The sequence below is a fragment of the Pelobates fuscus genome, chromosome 5 (assembly GCF_036172605.1).
Source record: "Pelobates fuscus isolate aPelFus1 chromosome 5, aPelFus1.pri, whole genome shotgun sequence".
NCBI lineage: Eukaryota > Metazoa > Chordata > Amphibia > Anura > Pelobatidae > Pelobates > Pelobates fuscus.
Genome location: NC_086321.1, coordinates 201,600,448 through 201,622,853, shown reverse-complemented (window position 1 = coordinate 201,622,853; position 22,406 = coordinate 201,600,448). Strand labels below are relative to the sequence as shown.

General features: G+C 38.3%; 1 protein-coding gene across 2 annotated transcripts in view; it reads left to right on the top strand.

Annotated features, from left to right (window-relative positions):
- LRRC2 (leucine rich repeat containing 2) overlaps positions 1 to 22,406 on the top strand; it is a 356,803-nt gene that overhangs the window by 313,867 nt on the left and 20,530 nt on the right. For both annotated transcript variants that reach the window (XM_063457177.1, XM_063457176.1), the window contains exon 6: positions 19,524 to 19,669. In XM_063457177.1, the coding sequence (XP_063313247.1) occupies positions 19,524 to 19,669 (146 nt within the window). The remainder of the gene's footprint in view (positions 1 to 19,523; positions 19,670 to 22,406) is intronic.

Genomic DNA, 22,406 nt, shown 5'->3' with positions numbered 1-22,406 from the left:
TTTACAGAGTACACGATATGACTAGAATTTCAGTTTATTTTGAAAGTTACAGGTCACAAAATTCAAAAGAGTAAAATAAATTTTTAATGTGAAACAATTTTAGAATGTTAGTTTGTTTTAAGTTTAATAGCCATCATAGAAAACAAAATTGTCACACAAAAGTATACATTTCTATAAAGTAGACATTAAAGTTTATTTACCTAAAGTTGTTTTGACACTTTCTATCAAGCCATTTTACCACCAATCTCTGCAAAATATTGTAGTAAAATTGTGCTGTTGTTTTTTTCATTTTTTTCTGACATAGAGACACATAACAATGTTTTAATTAATGTGTATTTCTGTACAACACCTCGTTCATCCTCATTTGTTATAGTATATTTAATGATACAATTATACATCTTCCGATGGAACCATGCTAGAACATATATGGAATAATGCTATATAATGCTTGTCTTTTCCACTAGTCAGTGAACCTACAATGCCATATAAGCGACCAGGCCATTTCAGTTTCTATGGTTATTAAAATGGTCATAGATAGAGTTGATGGGCCTATGTTTCCTTTTGGGGCATTAAAGCAGTATAGACAGTCCATATCTTATATGATGTATATTGTGTCTTAACTTGCTGCCATTTTTTCACCAATTTATGTCAGAGATTGTGGTGAAAAAACAATTGTATTTTTTTACATATATGTTCCTTTTTTACTGGGTATTTTGTTAATTTGATATGTGCCACTGTGATAAAATAACACAAACAATGCTCTGTTACATCTTCTGAGGAAAACAATATGGCCAATGTATGACCTAGACATCCTATGGAGCGTTTTAGCATGTTGTCAATTTAAACTACCTCACAAAGGCATACCATTTCTTAAAGAAGACACTCCAGGGTATGTCAAAAGGCATATTTGAACATTAGCGTGGGATCATTTTTTTTCACTAGTTTGTATCAAGTGTAGAGGGCATAAGCATTTTTCTGCCTTTTTGACACACATAGTGAGCTATTACTGAATATTTTGCACACCTTATTGTGTTATAGCAGTATACTTCATAGGTTTCTCAGCTATATTGCCTAAGTACAGCAATACCCCCATATGTACCATTGCCAGGTACAGTATATGTGAATGTTGAAGGGGAACATTTGAGACACAGCATTTCAGCTTTTTCAAACTTTTAATCTTCTCCCTGGATCCATGTCTTGTTTTGCAGTATTTTAGTAGGTTTCTTATTCAAGTGTAGTGGAAATATGCGTTTTTTATTTTTTTTTAACTTTTTTTAAAATTAGTTGTTTTTATTTACTTTTTAAAACTTAGTTTTTTACCTTTTTAAAACTTATTTTTACTGTTAACCCCTAACTAGACTAACCCTATGTTCCCTTATTTCCCAATAACTTCCACTCAGCTAACTAAATAAATAATTACAAATATTAAAATAACTAATTAAATAAATTTAACCCCTGAGGTTACGAAAATAAACGTTAACCTTCAGGGATTAAAAAAAAATCACATCACATTTGATCACTACAGGCAATTTGCATGAAACTACCGTAAAGAGGGTTGGGATTTTTAATAAACCCCTTTTCTTTTGCAGGGAGAAGCAGATCAGCACTGGTACATCTCTCTCCACTTCACTGCTTACACAGAGGTGAAGGGAGACAGATGAGAAGTCCCTGCAGGACATGTGATCTCTGTGACTGGGACTGCACGTCTTGCTGCTGCTGGTCTGCCTCAGATATCGCGACAATCTGGCATTAATCTTAGTATATGAGGAAAATTTTCCATCATGCCTCTTTCAGGGTAGGACAAACATGATGGAAAATTTCCATCTAGTTCCATTAAGAGGTTAAGATTAAAAAGGTAGAAAATAGCTGTTATATTGCATGCTCAAACTTTAAATTATATAAATTATACAATACCCCTTGTATTGGTAAAAAAAATACAAAAAATACCAGCACTTTTTCTAAACATTGCCTACAGTGCACTACATAAAATGCATTATTGCATATTTAGGTAATGTTTATAGTTGCTGTTATTTTTTATTAATTATTTTACAAATTATTTCAAATTTTAGTGAATTCTACAATATAACATAATTATTTGGAGGCGTGGCAGACAACAGAAAACACTGTTCGCAAACACAATCTTTCAAATATTGGCCAAATGGTAGATGTCCAGGTGGTAAAGCATTGTGGGAGTTGTAGGATAGTTGAGAATCTACCTTAGCACTAAAGGGCATCCCAAGAAAGTTTATGCCACAGGGTCCTCTAGGCATCTCTCCAGTTTGAAAAATAACCTGTTGTCTAGCAGACTTTGGAATACAAGACGTCCTCATGCTTATGATGGGTCTGTAAGTCAGGAGAATGCATTAAAATGTAATCTAAGTACAACTAATCTAACTGTCACAAAATCATTAATGCAACTTTGTAACGGTTGGGGCATTGCATAAGCCACAGGTCAATAATGTATGTTCATAATGCTAATTTCTGGTGTTAAATGCCATCTTGCATTTATCACAGCGTTGAATACTTATCAGATTGTAAGCATTCCTGAGATCCAACTTGGTAGACCCTGCAAGATTTTGGCCTGTCAAATAGCTCTGAAATCAGGGTAAGAGGAAATGCATTAAGGACAGTGATTTTGTTTATACCTCTATAGTCAATCCAGGGTTTTAAGTGTCCCTCTTTTTTGCAGTTGAAAAAGAACCAAATGCCAGCTGGGGAAGAGGAGCACCTTAGCTAAGGCATCTTGAATGTATTCTTCCATAACCAGACTCTCTTTAGCTGACAAAGAGTATACTTTTCATTTAGGAGGCATGGTACCTGAGAAGTTCTATGGCACAATCTGCAGGGTCTGAATTATTCCATTCTAAAACAGGAAACCTGTTCCTTCGGAACAAGCTTTTTATATTTATCTTTCAGTGTTTGTCTGTTTTGACCTCTCATCTATGTGAGAATGATGAGACTAATTATTTAATCTTTTTTTTTTAAAAATTTTTCAGCTTTATTGTTTTTTTCTATAATACTAGACAACATTGAGACATACTTAATAAAAATAAAAAAAAAAACACAAATCCATAAAACATTTCCTTGTAAGGGAGGCAGCAGGAAGAGGAGAGGGCTTGTCAAGCTCAAGTTCACTCAAAGTTGCAAAGTTATCTAGTCAGCGGCAAATCTCAAATATAGTTCTTTTAAACGCTCTATCCACCCTTTATATTCATCATATAATGATTTACTGATGCCCATCTTCAGCTTTAATTGGAAGATAAACTGTTCTCTGACTGTGGGCCAACATGGAACTAGTCCTCCCTTCCAATTTCTTGCCACCATTAATTTTGCAGCAATTAAAATATGAATGACTACAAATGAATGAGAGCCAAAAATCTTATATATATTTAAATAAAATTAGAATTTTAGTATATATCATGTTCCAAAATATTTGCTACGGCTGGTAGTCTCACCAAATATGTATAAATCCTCCTCTTTGGACCTGACATCTCCAACACCTTTCTGAAGAATCAGAATAAATCCTAGAAAGTCTACTTGGGACCAAGCGCCACCTGTTCAAAAATGTATCTCCCTCAGGTTTAGACAATTATTTTTTTTATTTACCATTCTGACGGACTTGGTTCATTCTTCATATATATTTTTTTTACATTTAAATCATGTTCCCATTTATTTATAACCAGTTGTAGGGATGTGTCATTGTCTTCTCTTATCATTTCTAAACAACCGGCCACTAATAATTCTTGAATCTTATGGTAAAAGTTGGCTATTATTCCCAGTCATTGTTTTTGTGCCAGAGAGTGCAATTGGTTACTTGTGTTTGTTCTTGGTTTTGACCCATGAACTAATTTTGACTATTCTGGCTTCTGAAATCCTGACCTAGACTCTGTTTACCATTTTGTCTCTTTTTAAAATCCAAACCTTGACTATTTTTAAGACCTTGGCTTAAGTCCAAGCTACATGCTTTCAGGTATTTTACTTACTATCTATCTATCTATCTATCTATCTATCTATCTATCTATCTATCTATCTCTGTTAAACCCAGCCATTCTATAGAATGGTTGCATGCCCTGTCCTGTAATTCTGTATGCATCCTCTGGTTTGCATGTTCGGTTATTCCTGAAAGTGACACCACAAAGTATGTTTGATTATGGCCTTAGTGTATTTAATGGTGTGCTTACTATGCATGAATATTAATGAGTGTGTGTAGATGTAGGTGTCTCTTCTTGGCCATGGATCCTTCTCTCTTCATGTCACAGGGTCCTGCTTTTACAAACCCATTTGGTTAGCTAGCCAAGTGATACAGCCAGGGATGCCTAAGACAATAAGGCGCTCTGTGTGAAAAATCTTCACCCCTTTCCCCTCCACCTCCCCCCCCTCCCCCCCGATCATACCTCTTCATTATGTATAGTGTATGTGTATAGGGGTGCAGAGTTTCTAGGGAAAACACTGCAGATGATTTATTACATTAATTATTATTATTAATTCATTATTATTTCAAAACAAGTATTAATCCTCCCTTCCCTGTGGGTACCTGGCAAATAGGGAGGCATGATGTACACACAGTTACAGGCAGACAGTCACACACAAACAGTTATAGGCACAGTCACACACATACACAAACACACACACACACACACAGTTACAGTCAGACAGATACAAATACACAGTTGCAGGCAGTCACATAGTTACAGACAGCCACACACACCGTTACAGGCAGAAAGTCTCACACACATACACACAGATAGACAGTCACACACAGACCATTACAGGCAGACGGTCACACACATACACACAGTTAGACAGTCACACACACAACGTTACAGCAGGCAGGCAGTCACAAACAAGCACACACTGTTACAGGCAGACAGATACACATGCACAGTTATCGACAGTCACACACACACACACACTTAGAGGCAGACAGTTACACACACAGGCACACAGTTACAGACTGACAGTGACACACTGTTAGAGGCAGTCACCCGCAATGCTACATCCAGTCACACACACTTACATGCAGTTACATACACAGTTATAGGCACTCTCACACACACACACACACACACACAGTTACTGGCAGTCTCACACACATAGTTACAGGCAGACAGTCACACACACAGTTGCACTGTCTTACAGACAGTCTAACACTGCTACAGACAGTCACACACACACACACACACACACACACACACACAGTTACATACAGTCACACACACATAGTTGCACACACAGAGTTAAATAAAGTCACACACACACACACAAACACACAGTTACATACAGTCACACACACATACAGTCACACACATAGTTACAGGCAGACTGTCACACACAGTCATACACACATACACACCAACCTCTTGCCATAATGGACTGGAGTGAGGAGGGAAGGCACTGCAGTACCTGGCAGTTGGGGAAGCAGGGGCTCCTTCCTGCTTCCCACTTAGTATGCAGAGGTTAAGGACAGCGGGTGCTTTTAGCTTTGCCCTGCTGCTATTTTGGCTCCGCCTCTGTACCTAATTAAGCTCTGCCCCCGTCGTGCATCAAGTTCCGCCCACACTGCCTTCATGGTCCCTGCTGCCTTCGCTCTATGCACCCCCTCACTTCTGTCACCTGGGTCATGTGCGAGCTATGTCAGCAGCATGGCGCCACTTGCAGGCCCTGGATATAGCTGCTTCATCAACAGGTCTTAATGTTTTAAAACAATATTGAGAGAGCTTATCCCAAATAAGCTCTTCCACACAATACTTTATTTTGAACAAGGAGTAGTTCTTTATTGACTTGACTCTTCAGGACTGCAGACAGTTCAGGACCGTCATCAGAAATATCCCCTTGAGGGCCGAATCGTCATAATGGTAATATTTACTTACCCGATCGCTGTCAATCCCCCAACGGCGATGGGCATTGCTCCTGCTCTGGGGGGACTTCCTGGACTGTCAGGCAGTTCCCGCTCTGTGAATTAGGCCACCGCAGCCATGTGATCACTCTAACAGAGCGGTCACTTGGCCACAATAGGTGCCTGTGTATCTGCCTGCAGGGGGACTGCCTGAATTAAAAGGGAGTCTCCCTGCATCTGTAGAAAAAAAAAGGTAATTAAATCAAAATATAAATATATATGTGTATTTATATACAAGATATATAGACATATATTATATCTATATATATTACCTATATTATATCTATATAATATATGTCTATATATCTTATATATAAAAACACTTATAATTAAATTACACACGTATATATATAATAACTATATATATTGTATATATATATATATATATATATATACATATATGTATATATATAATAACTATATATATTGTATATATATATCTATATATATACATATATATATATATATACAATATATATAGTTATTATATATATATATACGTGTGTAATTTAATTATAAGTGTTTTTATATATAAGATATATAGACATATATTATATAGATATAAATTTAAAATATAAATATTAAGTAAATAAAAATAAATAAAACAATGTAAAAATAATAATTTTATATATTTTATATATACACACTGTAGTGTGTGAGGACTACAGTGTGTGTGGGGGTACAGTGTGTGTGTGTGTGGGGTGTACTGTGTGTATTGGGGGTACAGTGTGTGTTGGGGTACAGTGTGTGTGTGGGGTACAGTGTGTGGGGGGTACAGTGTGTGTGTCGGGTACAGTGTGTGTGGGGGGTACAGTGTGTAGGGGTGGAAATCTGTGAGGGGGCAGTGTGTGAATGTGAAAGTTATCACATATGGGGCAGGGGGCCAGATTTAAAAAAAAATAAAAAATATAAATATATATATATTGTTTTGTTACCCTGAGGAAAGTCCCGAGCTGGGACTGAAACGTTGGTCTCTTTTTTAACTTTATTTAAATAAATTTTGGACTTTTACAAGACCGGTGAGCGGCTGTTCTTTGCTACAATATATATATATATATATATATATATATATATATATATATATATATATATATATATATATATATATATATATATATATATATATATGTATATGTTTTTTTAAATATTTTTATTAAAATAAATAATCTTTAGATCCCCCCTGCCTTCTTACCTTTGCTGGGGAGGGGGGATCTTTCTCAATCCCTGGTGGTCTGGTGGAGAATCCATGGTGGTCCCAGTGGTGAGAGCGAACTCTAGCCTTCTGGGTGAGAGTTCACTCTCGCGAGATCCGGAGAATTGCCACGATAACCATGGCAATGCTCAGTGCTCGCGAGAGGAGGACCCGGAGGAACTGCAGGTTCCTCTCTCCCTCCCTGCCAGCTGTCAGCTGCTAGCACAGTGATCTGATCTCCCTCACCAGTCCGTGAAGGCACATAGCAGCATCGGCTCTCGGGAGGGGGCGGTAGGCAATTGCCCCGTTGCCCTCCCTGGATCCACCACTGGTTTTGCAGGAATACTAACGGGACCGGCGTTCCTGCTGTGGACTCGAGCCCTGGTTCACATTGTACTGTAATTTGGTATTTAGCAATATTTAAAATGAATAGAACAGCCTTTAAAATATAATAACTAATATCTACAAAGTTAACACAGCAGCTTTGGCTCAAGCTTTTATTTTCACATACTAATCAGGTGTGCATAATGGATGTGCTCATTGTGATAGCTTGGGTGTATTTCTATTTTTTTTATATATTGACATTCAGACCTTTGGTTTTGTTTGATGCTGTGCAGCCAAGCTTTTCATGCTGAAACCATAAGCAACAAATCTTATCAGCAAATCCCTTTCAATGGCACAAAATAGAGCTGAGCAGAAATGAAAATACACCCATTAATCAAACACCTAGTTCAAGTCAGGGGCGTAGTGTCCTTTGCTTTCAACGGAAACTAACTGTCAGAGAGAACAGGGAACCAGTGGTGCTTTTTAATGCAAAAGTTATAGTTCTAAAATTATTAAGATAAGAAGCAATTTGAGAGCCTGGCAACTGAAGATGACAATAATGATTAAATGTAATAGTAGGAGCCGCTGTGGTAAGCGTAACTGCATTGTAAAACACAGCATTTTAAATGGAACTTAAATAAAGGCCATGTACTGCTCTGCACAAAGTCAGATAAAGGCAAGTCAGAAACAAGTGTTGAATGAATTGCAAAGATAAAAGGAAAATGACTGGCACTGGGTAACACCAGGCTTAGAAAAGTCTTTTAATACTGTTGTATAATCTTCTTAGCCCACCAGTGCTGCAGTTGTACAAAATCATCAGTGTCAAATATAGATCTAGCAATGTCTTACACCTTTCAACAAATAACTAGTAAACAGTAAAGGGCCACTCTATGATCTGTATTTTTCAAACCCTTAAATTGTAGACACTCATAGAAAAATATCCAACATATTTCTTCCAGTTTAGCATTTAGCCTCTTTAAATATAGACATTATTTTTTATTTAAAGTTGTGAATTGAAATTTGAACTGCAACATTTAAACAACGTTCTCCAATTCAGCTGTAGCTTAGTTAATTTAAATTAACTTTTACAATATGAAAATTACTACCAGTGCCACCTACATGCACTTTCATTCATTGATTTAGAATTGTTTTACTGATTTGTGATTTCTTTTTTATTTTAATTCTAGTAAAAGATTGACTATTTGATTTGCAGTGTTCTTCTTTGCCACTGCTTGTGCTTTGGAATTTGCAAGCTTTTTGTCTCAGTGTGTGGCAGTTTTTTTAACTCTTAGTAGGAAAAAGAAGTATTCTAAATTGTGTTGATGGTGCTAGTGGTGTAATGTATTCAAATTATTGTAGTGGTTTTACCCTTGACTGAGTCTTACTGTATGCCTATGCTTTCTGCCTCTGCAAATGCAGTTTGGTAGAAGCCAATAAGGCTTCTACGGTTTGGCAGTATGCGTCAATGCCACTGCTTGTGCTTTGTGTGCAGTGTGGTCAAACATAAAAACATTACAATACCATTTTCCAACACACACATGCGGCAGGGTGAAACTAATACAAAGACAGGCATTTAAAAAATGGAGGATAAACAGCAGCATCAGCAACAGTACTTTCTTCTCTGCTACGACCCTTAGGAAGAGCCTGGTGGTTGTTGAAGATAGTCAGACAGGGGCAGCTGGACTTCTCATCATCCCAGTGAAGTGTGCAACAGTCCAATCTTAAAAAATATTTAGCATTTTATTTAAGGTCATGTCAAAACAGCAGGCTAACAATGTCACCCACCTGACTGCTCGTACAGGCCAGCATGCCTTTCTTTCCTTGCCGACACAGTGTTGGCAGTCCACAGTGCCTGGGTATGGTGGTGATAGTGGAGGAGGTCCAGCCTTACTGCAGTTTTGAGTGTTGCAGAAGGATTTCCAGGCATTTATGCTATAGTGTGAGGGATATCCAATTCTTGAGGCAGGAGCAAAAGAAAATATTTATAAATTCTTCAACTTCATTTTTACTGGAACCGATTTCAGGTATCTACTATTTTATTCTGACCACTAGAAATTTTCATTATACAGTCAGGTTCAGCATGCAGAGCAAGCTATGGGACAACAGAAGATCGCAATAATAAATTAACAAGCCAGGGTTTAGGCTTACAGTCAGGAGAATAGTCAAAGGCAAGCAAAGTGAAATAACAATGAATCAATATAAGGAATATAAATTGTTGGGGGCGAACGGAAAGGGCGCATGGAGTAAGAGCTCCCAGGCCTGAATGACCCAAACACTACAGAAAGCCTGCAAAAAGCTACAAAAACCAGCCTAAAAGTGCTCCAGCTCCAGCCTCATGGCACCATCCAAGCAATTAAAGCTCACAGATCCGATCCATTCCGCCAAAAAGGACCGGCTCCGTTCCAGCCAAGATGGCGACGACAGCATGGCCCCTACCCCTATATCAAAGGACCAGCCTGATGCAGAGGCTCTCTTATGCCGCTATACCGATACCCCGGTGAGTGAAAAACGGCTTTACACGATGCTGCAAGAATTAAGGGCAACATTATACACTGACTTAAAACAAATGACGGCGGAATTTAAGCGGGAACTGTCCGAGATTGGAGACAGGACGGACCGCTTGGAAGTACTCACTTAAGAGATTTGCTCTTCACATAATGATATGGAGGCTAAAATTCAAGCCCTCACTGACGAACAAACACAATTAAAGTGGAAGCTGGCAGACATGGAAGATCGTTTGCGATGAAATAACATTAGGTTCAGAGGCATCCCTGACAACATCACGCATGATGCATTACCCGACTATATCAAAGGCCTGTGTGAGGCTGTGCTGCAGGTACTGGGAGTTGCTGACTGGCTCATGGACAGAGTGCACTGCCTTCCTAGGCCGCAACGATTTACCGCGCAAACACTGCGTGATGTGGTGGTCAGATTTCACTACTACAGATCAAAGGGACACTTTGTTGGCGGCAACGTGTAAACTTACAAAACTACCAGAACCGTACCAAGAGGTGCAACTATTCGCAGATCTATCAGCTCTCACGATGAGCTGCAGGAGAGAATTTATCTCAGTCATGAAGATCCTCCGCAACCATGATTTACAGTACCGCTGGGAATACCCCACAAAGATCATTGTTTGGAAGAACAACAAAAATTACGTAATAGAAGAGCCACAGGACAGCCTACACCTTCTCAGGGACTGGGGACTATTCCACTCGCCTGATCAGCCGATGCAAGCTCCGAAACCGCAAAGGAGACTCTTTGGTGAAAGGCAAATGGCGGGATTGCCAAGGCAGAATAAATTAACAGCCTCATATACCCCACTGCATGAATGTAGGAATTGTCAGGGTGCTCGACCGCTGAGGAAAGCAGATGCTGAGGACGATTGCATAAGATGTGTAATGTATTTGGCTCACAACACCATACCCCTCTCACAACCCAGAAAACAAACAGGCAGGGTGGAGGGCACAAATAAAAAAATACCCATGAGGGTGGGTTGTTTCTCGCACTTGTTAAGCACACTTAAGGCTTTCCGTATAGTGTTAGCTACAATTTACCTAGTATGTTTAAAGGGTCTGGGTACGAGGCCGCACCACGTAGGTTAATCTTACTCCCCCAGTTGATTCTGCCTCCCGGGTACTAGGCGTGGTGGCTGACTCAACAGCACTAAACACCCTTTATTAATAGAGAATATTGTATATACTTTGTTTGTTCCTTTTGTTTATGTCTTCGACGTTTTTGGGGTTCACTGTCTTTATATAAGCTCAAAGTGATAGCACCAACAGTTACTCTTGGATGTCATTGCCCACAAGGGAGGGTGGATGCTCAAACTCGCCCACACGCAGCCGTAGGGTAGCCTCTGCACATATTGTACCCAGGCAAAACCTCAGAGACGCAACCGATACAGTGCACATTTAAATAAACTCATTAATGGGACCACCTAACTCTATGGTTATTTTCTCCCTTAATGTGAAAGGCCTTAATAGTCCCCACAAACAGAGGCTGGCAGCCCAGGTAATTCGCAATTCCGGGGCGGCAATAGCATGTCTGCAAGAAACGCACCTTTGCAAACGCAATCCCCCGATATTCACAGTACAGCACTACTCCCAAGTATATCATGCATATTCCCCAACCAAATCAAAAGGGGTCTCCATATACTCTCATAATGATTGGGCGTTCACCCCGAGCAGGCAACATGCCAGTCAGGATGGCCGCTTGCTTATTCTAGCAGGCACATTGAACAATATCGTGCTGATGATTGCTTCCCTATACGACCCTAACGATGACCAAAAATCTTTCCTAACCTTTTGCAAAATATAAGCAGGGCCATGTGATTCTCTGTTGTGATTTCAACTGCACAACAGATCCCCACTTACATACAACGCACACGGAGCAAAGGGCCCAAACGAGCGTCGCTGACGTTGGGACAACACTTAGCTCAACTGTTATTTGAACATGACCTATATGACACATGGTATTACCTTTATCCTGGAACTAGGGATTACACATACTACTCCCCTGTGCACATGACCCACTCAAGAATTGACATCTGTCTTACAGATAAAGCCACACTGACGCATGTCACCGGCGTCTTGATTGGCCTCATCACGTGGTCTGACCACGCGCCGCTTACGGTACCCTTTGGGTCCTGTACCTAGCTCGTGGTATGGGGTCCTGGTGCCTCAATGAGGCTCTCCTGGATTGCCCAAACACCTACTTTACCATCAACATCCACCTCACAGACTACTTCACACAACATGAAACATGCATCGCCCCCATCACCACTCAATGGCTAGCACACAAAGTGGTAATGCAAGGTTTAATGATTCAATCAGGAGCCTCCACTAAAAAACAGCACAATAAAACTTAATCTGAGCTCCTCCTAATGCTCGCTACACTAGAGTCCAAGCACAAAGCTAACCCAAAAAAACACACTCACAAGCAACTGGAAGTCCGGCTTGACCTACATAACCTAAATTTTGCTACAAAATAAAAACATATGAGATACCTAAAACAAACCCATTATATAGCAGGTAATAAGGCAGGAAAGCTACTCGCTGGGCGACTGAAAAAGAAATACCTACATACGAAATTTCCCTACATTATCTCCACAACAGGTGACAAATTGTACAACCCCCACCACATAGTTGAGGTACTAGCCTCCTTCCCATTATCAGCTTGACAGAGATCCACACACGCACCAACCTTCTGACGAGGAGATTACCCTCTTCTTGAACCAAACCCGCATCCCACTCATTACAACAGAACAACAAGCGACCCTAGAGGCCCCATTCATATGCGAAGAGGTTGCTAACATGATTGCTACCCAACCTAAGCACAAATCATTTGGCCCGGATGGGCTGTCAAACTACTACTATCACAAATTCGGATCCGCATTAACCCTACACATAACCAAACTTTTCAATCACATTAAAAAAATGTGAAGAGTTCCTAAAGAAATGCTGGAAGCATTTATAGTCACGATTCCCAAACCAAACAAACCCCCGATGATCAGCGCCAACCTGAGACCTATTTCCCTACTCAATGCTGACATTGAGTTGTATGCCAAACTGCTGGCTAATAGGCTTAAACCACTCTTTCCCGCCCTAATCTCTGATGAATAGGCGGGCTTTGTCCCAGGCAAACAGGTAGGCGGCAAAACTAGACACGTCATCAACCTTATAGAATGGGCCCACTCCACACGCCAAGGGGGAGTTCTGCTAGCGCTGGATGCTGAAAAAGCATTTGATCGACTAAATTGGCGGTATATGCAACTGACAATCACCAAAATGGGCATTCCCCCAACGTTCATACCCAGCATTCTGGCCTTCTATCAGAACCCATCGGCAAAAGGTTTTAGCACAGGCATCCTATCAACCCCACTCGCCATCCGCAATGACCCTCTCCCCACTCATATTCATCCTCTTCCTAGACCCCCTGATACGACATATAAAACAAAATACATGTATCCAAGGCATAGCCACACCAAATGGCGTACAAAAGCTGGCATTGTTTGCAGATGATATTCTCCTATACATAACCAACCCGATGCACTCCCTTCCACAGCTCCACGATCTACTAACTAAATACAGAAAAGTATCGGCTGGAGAAAGAAGTCACTCTCTTACTTGGGGATACACCAAATCGATACACACACTACCACAAGAGAATCACATCCCTTTGCTCCCAAAACTCAAAACCTAAATGACAACATGGGAAGTATTAGAGGTCACCTGGCTAGGACGCATAAACTCTATCAAAATGATGATACTAGCGCATATATTGTACCTGTTTAGAACCATTCCTATAGAGCCACCGACACGCCTCATTAAGAGATTCCAATCGGTTATAAACGCCCATATTTGGAAAAGGAAACCCCCCGAATAATGCATAAAACTTTGGGCCTCCATCACAGACTGGGTGGCCTGGGCCTGCCGGACATTCTGTTTTACTACCGGGCTTGCTCAGGGAGTGAGACTACTCAGGGCTTCTACTGAAACACCGACCCCTATCTGGCTCACCTTTGAGGATGCCTGTATACATCCGATACATTTAACCCAGGCTCTGTGGGTGGGCGCCCCAACTCCCACAAACAGTCCGATCTTAAAACGTACACGGGCACTTCTGCAGGCCTTGATGTTCTGAGCCTCGAAAATATAAGACCCTAGGGAATTACTTAAGCTGGCCTCAATAGAAGCGTTGCAAGCCCACTCCCCAAACTTAGCGACTCACATATGGTCGGAGAAGGGCATCTTGAGGGTAGGTGACCTCTACAATATGGACACCTTGAAAACATTCCCGGCCCTACAAGAGGAATTCTCCCTCCCTTCCAAGGACCTCTTTCTTTATCTGAGGGTCAAAAACATCTTACAGACGAAGAGCCAGGGTAAAGGGTCTACACTGCGCCCCAAAGTCTATTGCCACCAGCACCTGCTGACCTCCCTCACTGTCAAGCCCCTATCCCTATGCTACACTGCCTTATGGGATGATGCTACCTCACACAAACTCCCGTATATGACACAGTGGGAGAGGGATATTGGGAAGGAATTCACCCTACAGCAATGGCGTAAGGCCATCTCCATTACCAAGAGAGCCTCCAGTAGCTTCTCCATGTGGGAGGCATACAGCAAAATTGCGATCCTCTGGTACATGGTGCTTCACAAACTGGCCAGGATGTATGACACAGTCTCCCCTCTCTGTTGGAGGTGCGAGAACACACAGGGTACGCTGTCACATATCTTCTGGAAATGTCAGGAACTTAACCCCTTTTGGACAGGTTTACAGTATCTGATCCACACGACCACCACCATTTCTCTTTCACTGACGCGTGAGGGGTACATGTTACATATAATGCCCACTCTGTACCGTAAGCAATTTACCTCACTGATAGTTAACTTTTTAACAGTCGCTAAAATGGCCAGAGCCTCTCATTGGAAAAGCCTCTAAAATGGAAAGTGCAGCAGCATGAGTTATTATGGTACATCGCGGGCACACATAACAGTGGCAACAGACATAGCTCAATCCGAACTGAAAAGAGCATATACCCCTGACTGGACACCAATACACGAAGCAGGAACCCTAGTTCATGCTTTTCCTCACCTTATGTTCTCCTCCTCCCCTTATTTCAGTCCCTTATCACCGTGTTTAGGTAGTACACATTTTTATTTCAATGCCGCCACACATGACAAATAGATGTAACACTGTAAGAAAGCCGATGGCCAACTGTCCACTCACATGGGTCATCGATTGCATTCAGGGTCCAGGACCAAACTGAGCAAGCTTACACCAAGCAAATGTTTGGTTATCGCACCGCATGCTCTAACTAATACTAATCAGAAATGTGTTTCGATGAACTAATGCCTGGCTGTATAATCTGTGATATCAAGATGTAAAGATTTAATGTCAATGTGTGTATGGCATAACTTTATGAAAAAAAACTAAATAAAAAATCAAATATGTTGAAAAAAAAAAAAAGGAATATAAATTGTTCTCTGATTCACCATAACAAGGGAATGCTAGGAGAGAGAGAAGGGTTTAAATATGCCTAGGAAAAACTGATTTGTTAGCATCATTCCTGCAATGCCAAATGACGCTTTGGACAGATCTTACAGCTTTAGCAATTTGCAGATTTAAAATAATGCGGTCAGGATTCGGTCGGTACAAAATCCATTTGGAAGTATTTAGAAATTCACTATCTTCCACATCCAAACCAATAAAAAGCACAGGAATCTGAGAGATAGATAAACAGAATGCATCTGACAGGATGAATATGGCAAATTGAAATTTTACTTGCTTTTTGCAAGAGAATGGGACTTGTGAAAGAACAAAGGGGCAAATAATGAGGGGGGGGGGCATGTCATTAGATGGGAGCAACACTAACATTAATGGGGGAGAACCTAGTGTTCCCTGCTCTCACCTATGGGTGGTGGTTGGAAGCCCTTATATTACCAATATAGGGGTTGGACCTAGTGTCCCCCCAGCCCTCAACCATGGGTTACGTTTTGGGGCCCTAATTTAATTATAAATAAGGGGGAGGACTTGCCATTGTCCACCCCCCCCCCCCCCAAATAACAGGAAGAAAACACATTCCTTCCAGGGTGGTCAATCACAGGGTAGCCACCCCCCTAAAAATAATCAAAGTCCATAGTCCCTATATAATCCCCACTCTAATAATAGTAAGGAGGGCAATAAAACTACAACTTGTTAAAAACACACTTTCCACATATTAGTTATCAAACATTATTAGTTATCAAAGTTATCAAACATTTTGTAGAAATGTTCTATTTCTTGGCACTAAAACCAGGCTACTGGCACTGATGTACACCTTTTGTGTAAACTTTGTTTCTTAACATCAGTTGTTGATACTGCTAAAATACACACACTATTAAATTAAATAACTGATAACTGAAAGTAATGAGTGTAAGTCTAAAATATATTAAACTATTTGGAAACAATTTCATTTTCTCCTCAACTGCCCAACAATCATAAACAGTTAGGATTGCATTACTGTTTTAAATTTTGCGAAAGTACAAAAATAAAATTTTATCTGATTTTGAGAACTCATGCTGGGCAAATTCATATATATAGTACATTTGAAAGGATATGTTCTAGGTGGGGGGTTCCATGATCAATTCTCAGAAAAGGACAATAATAATTCTGTGTAGTCAAGAACTGGATAGTTACTTCAGTTATCAATTCAACCATGGTGTGTTATGAAGATAATGAAGGTCAAAGCAAATTTGATCAAAGAATAAACTATCACACACTGTTCACAATACAATATATTCAGTTCTGGTATAAATACTGAGATAGGTGTCTTATACAAAAATATATGAAATGTTTGTAGACATTTCACAACACAGTTTTTGCACAATTTAAAATCCATTAATCTAAGTCTATTTAATTAGTTTATGCTTACATGATGGTTGAGTGTTAACTGCTAGAATTGTGCTGGACAAAAAAAAATATGGTTCCATTCTTCCGAAAAATTTTTTGGCATAATTTAGCTTGTTCTGCTGTTCAGCCCAAACAAATTGTGGCACTGAAATAATTTTAAGAAGGCAATTCAGACAGTCAGAACCGCAGGGGAAAATGGGACTATGATTTAAACTTGTTTGGGCATGGCCCTTTTAGCATATTGTTTCAGTAAATCAAACATGTTTTATTAAATTAGATGTTTGTCTTGTTTACCTATTATACAGTGCTGTGGAATATGTTGGTGCTATATACATAATTGTTATTATAATTGTGCTCACATGCAAAGATAGCTGCAATATTGTCTTGCCCAATGGCTGTGCGATATCATCCATTTTTCCAATGCCTCTTCTGATTTGACAAAATTTAATTATTTATGTATCTGGATTAAAAATAAAAAAATTCAAAAAATGAAAGGGTGAAACAGGTGAATGGGCCACGAATTGCTGACTCAGTTGTTCTTTTCATTTTAAAAAAAAAAGTTTGCTCTTGCTGTTGCTTCTTTTTTCAAATGCCTTTCTTTGTAGTAACTGTTGCGGTGTTGCAGTGTTGCGGTGTCTTACAGATGCTGCTGGTAGAATAATAGGGCTCTGTTTTTGTCTCACACTGAAGACAGTCAATCATACAACAGACTGGATGTGTGGGAAAGCTTTGTTCTCCTCAGGATGGAAGATGCAAGTGTGTGGTCAATTGTCCACTTATTTATTTATTTCATTTTTGGATAAACACAATTTTATTTAAAATTACATTTCATTTTTTTTTTATATAATACTAGATAACAAAATTGGAAGTATTACAAGCATTATAAAACTAGATTCTCTCATTTACTATTTTTTTTTTTTTTTGAGTTACCATTGAGAAGAATAATTCCTAATATTGCATAGTTATTAATTCAGGCAATATATTAGCCATTCTTGCATGTCGCTTAGCTGTCTGAATTGCCTTTCGAAATATATATTTTGGCTTTGAAATTCAGCTGAACAGTACCAATTGTTGTTTTACACCCTGAACAAGTCTAAAAAAAACCCTCAGAAAATATGTAGAACATGTTTTCAAAGATATAATGTACATTTACTTAAGTTTGAAACCCTCATCTCATTTTCACCTGAACTTAACTTCATAATGCTTTTCCCAAATATGTGTGAAACAAAAGCTAAAATTTAAAACCAAACATATCTTAATTGCGGCCTGTAAAGGTAGAGCCTTGAAATGAAAAGCACCAATCTGATTGACTTTGATGACTGTAATAAACAGAATGTTTTATAATAAAACATATGGACATATGTCAATCATGTCTGCTGCTAAGAAAGTCAAATATAATTTTATAATTTATTACTGGGATTACTAAATTTCAACTAGTATTCATTAAAAAAAACGTATTTTCCTATGTTTTATTCTCACCATTGCTACTCTCTCACATTGGGATTATTTGATTTATATACTTGTTTGTTGAAGTTATCTATGTTTTTCTGTGCGCTTTTCCTTCTAAAGAAGTTAGTGATATTGCATATTGACATCTTGAATGAGACGTGCTACGGCCTTAATGTATTTGTATGATGTCTTCTTGGATGTCCACATCCTCATCAAGTGTATGACTGACAATTATATTTAAACTATGCTTCTCACCACCTCTCAAATGTTTATGCATTCCCAATTTTTAATGTTGCAAAAAAGAAAAAAATCAATAAACTCTGCATGGGTAGAAATGCTGACTAATATGTGCTTCAGCCAATAAAATGGAGTGTTGATTATTTGAAAATCATGTGTTGGAACTTTTTGCTATTTTGATACTTGTTTGGTTTTGGTGAAGAACAAGGTCACGTTTATACTCACTGTTGGAAAAACTTCCTTACTAATTGTGAGTGTGTGCTGACTATTTTTTTATTTATTTATATATTTTTAATATTATATATTGACATTTTTTTATTTTAAGGAGTTAAGCCCGGCCACTTTAAGGTGCAAACAATTTGTTTGTCTATGCTTTCTTCATGTTCCTTCAGCAGGTTGCATACTTATATCTTGCTGAAGATAAACCCTAACACTTTTAGTTCCACAGGAGCAGCATTGGAAGATTTATATGTGCTGGTGCTTCTTGTCTAGTGAGACGAGGTGTATGGTCTCACTAGACATCAAAACCATTAATGGCTCGGGCATGAAACAATTACCCTTTAGTAACACGTGGCAATGCAGTTTCTTCAGCTTTTGCTCGGCTCAGACTTTCTTATAAATTAGTATTACAGTAAAGTTATGCCAGTTAGTAAATAGCATTTGTGTTCTAAAAATGCCAATAAACATAGAGTAAGGCTCTAATGAATCAATGTAACAATCATTTAAGCATAAAATGGACAAAATAACTAAATTTGATTTCTAAGAAATTTTCTGAACAAATCAGAATTAAAAAAAATATATTACAAATATTTGCCATTACGAGTTTGCATTGCTATATCATAAGCAGACACATATGTTCAAACTCCATCCTTTTAAGCAGTAAGTACAGCTTGAAAGAAATCTCAACAGTGTACAACATCCGAAACGAGCATTATGAGTTGTTTTAAAGTGCAATTCATGCTGTACAAGACAACAGGACTACTTCTGTTATTTACAGTATCCTGAATGATTCCCTTGTTTCTTTTCCAGCTGAGTAATTTGAAAAAGGTCACTTTCATAGATTTGTCAGCAAACAAATTCTCTTCTGTTCCAATTTGTGTCTTACGGATGTCAAAGTTGCAGTGGTTGGACATCAGCAGCAATAACCTTAAGGATCTTCCGCAAGACATAGACAGGTAAGTAATTATTTTTTTCTCCCCACACATGCAGTCAGCTCAAAGTTTGGTTGAAATCTATAACCATTTTATGCACAAGATAACGTAAAGAAGAATATTATTACTATAATGTATATTATGGTATAGTTAAACATATTATCTGTTCATGACAAAGCACATGGGAATAAGTGTCTGCCTATGTGTTTGCTATAAAGGTAAGGTAAGTACACTTAATTTTTAAAAATGCGTATAAGAGTTGTCCTTTGAAAATCTATTTGATGTCTGGTTGGTAAAAATATAATCTCCATTAAAATTACACAGTCTAGAAATGTAAATTATAGGTTGAGGAGATATTTGGTCAAGGACAAATTATAGAAATGTCATTTCTATCTCTACTTTAAACATATGTAAAGAATTAAATGACTTACGCACTCGTTTTTCATTAAAAGTAAAGAAAAATGTATTTTTAATCGCAGCTGGCTTTTGAAAGCACGCAAATATCATTGTGTGGAGCTTGCAGCTCACAGACAACAAACATGTAACACACAATAAATATAAATAAAACATTGTATAGATGCATTTGATAATCTATTGCAGACAGATTATACTTTATTATGGCTTATATTAGTTCCTTGGCATCCCAGTTCTGAAAGGTCAAGAATAAAATGTAATGTAGTAGTTAAAAAATATACAGAAATACAAAGTTTCATGAGACAGCAACTAGGTGTTGACACGTATGCACTTGCTTAATAATGTTAATATACACATTTTCTTCACACTTGTAATAATATGCATTGGGAATACATTTTTGTCCATAGTGTACAATATGAACCAGTGTACCATTTTATTACATACTATGTGGAGACACGGGCAGCTGCTTAAAATATCTTAGGATAAATTATAAAATGTGTATCTGAAATGGGCTCAAATTGCTGTTGATGGTCTTCAAAACAGTTTCTGCTGTGGTGAACATCAGCACTGTGCCTAACAGTGGGTAAAGTACATATAAATACAGTGAAAAGGACTGCAACTTTATTAGGGGAGAACTTAAAGACCATATGGCCCTGGGAATATACTCACGTTATCCACTAAAATGGACGTGCTGTCCTTGTATACAAAGGGATGTTAATATCTTTGCTTTTCCTAATTCAATTTTTTACTAAATTTTTATTTTGTATTATGCACATTGTAACTACCAATTTGGAATAGATCTCAAAGTTTCTTGATATTTATGACCAATATTTTGCAGTTATAATTCCATGTGACTAACCATCACATTTTGGTGACTCTATATCAAAATAATTAATAAAGAGGATATAACAGGTACACTAGGTACACTCCTCTAGTGCTTATTGAAAAAAAAAAAGGTGAACATGAAATTGTGTTGCCATTAAACGGGTTCTGTCACCTTCTGAAGTGTTTGCATAATTTGCAAATGGCCCCACTGGTGACTTAGCTGCTTAATGTCCGGTGGCCACAGGATGCAAGGGAAGGTAAGTTAACTTACCTAAAGTTGTCCCTTGCAGTCACTTCCATCATTTTTTGATGACCCTCTTTAACTCCTGGCACTTCATCTACCAGGAGCCCACATCAGCGTCAAGTTCTTGCCAATGCGCAAGAGTACAACACTGAGATATATGGAGGAGCCTCCATAGATATTGTTTAACAATGAGTGAGCCATATTACCATACCTTTGCTATCAATGGCTGGGATGAAGTGAAAAAACTTGCAAAGGTGGCTCCTCCTTTTATCATGTTTTGCCAAGAGAAGAAAAAATGCACAAGACAAAGTAGTGCCTACTTGTCTTTAGTTATTTTAATAGAGATTGAAAAAGAAAAAAACAGAGCAGATTAGGAAGATGGACATATTGAAGCAAGGTAAGTATATGATGACAGTGCCACTTAAAACAATAAAAATACATTTTATTGTGTAGTGTAATAATAGTCGGGTTATCTACCTGTTCTTATTAATTCTTATTAATGTGTATAAACTGATTTATAGTATAAATTCCACATTAACAATGCTGCCGAGGAGAACTATAGTTTTTGTAAAAAAAACACTCTCAAATGATTTCATAAAATCCATAAAGGCAACCACAGTCAGTTTGTACCATAACAACTACAATGATGTGTAATGACGAATTAAAGCATGTAGATTACTACAATCATTAGATAGATTAAAGTGATCTAATAGAATTCAGCATTATATTGTTTTAATTATAGAACTTTTGCTAGCTGTTTTTAAATTCTAGTTTGTGACCTACACTTCCGCCCCCAAAAACAAAATTACTGCAACAGACTTAAATCTTCTATTATAAAATGTGTTTAAAATAAAAAAGGAACATTTACAAGAACATTTCTTTAGACACACTTCATCTTGCTTAGCCTGTCAGATAGCTTTTATAATGTTTTTGATCCTGTAAATATTTCTAAGAACAAATTATTTATACTATATACAAATATAAAACACACATTATACATACTGCTCTCTGGTTTAATAAATCTTAATAGTCAGTGTTAATAAGTATGTAGGGGTTTAGAAAAATATCCCTCTCTGTCTCATTTGAGATATCTTTGCCAGAAGCTCAAGGAAGCAAGGTGAATTTGGGAAGAGCGCAGGTAACTTTTTTTCTTTGTTTTTTACTGTATGTATTGGGGCTGATGTGTACTATGGTCGTTGCTGCCGCCCAAGATTAGTGGAAGTGTGAGCGCAGGACTTGTGTGTTAAACCTCTATTCCTTGACACCCCTCTGGACATA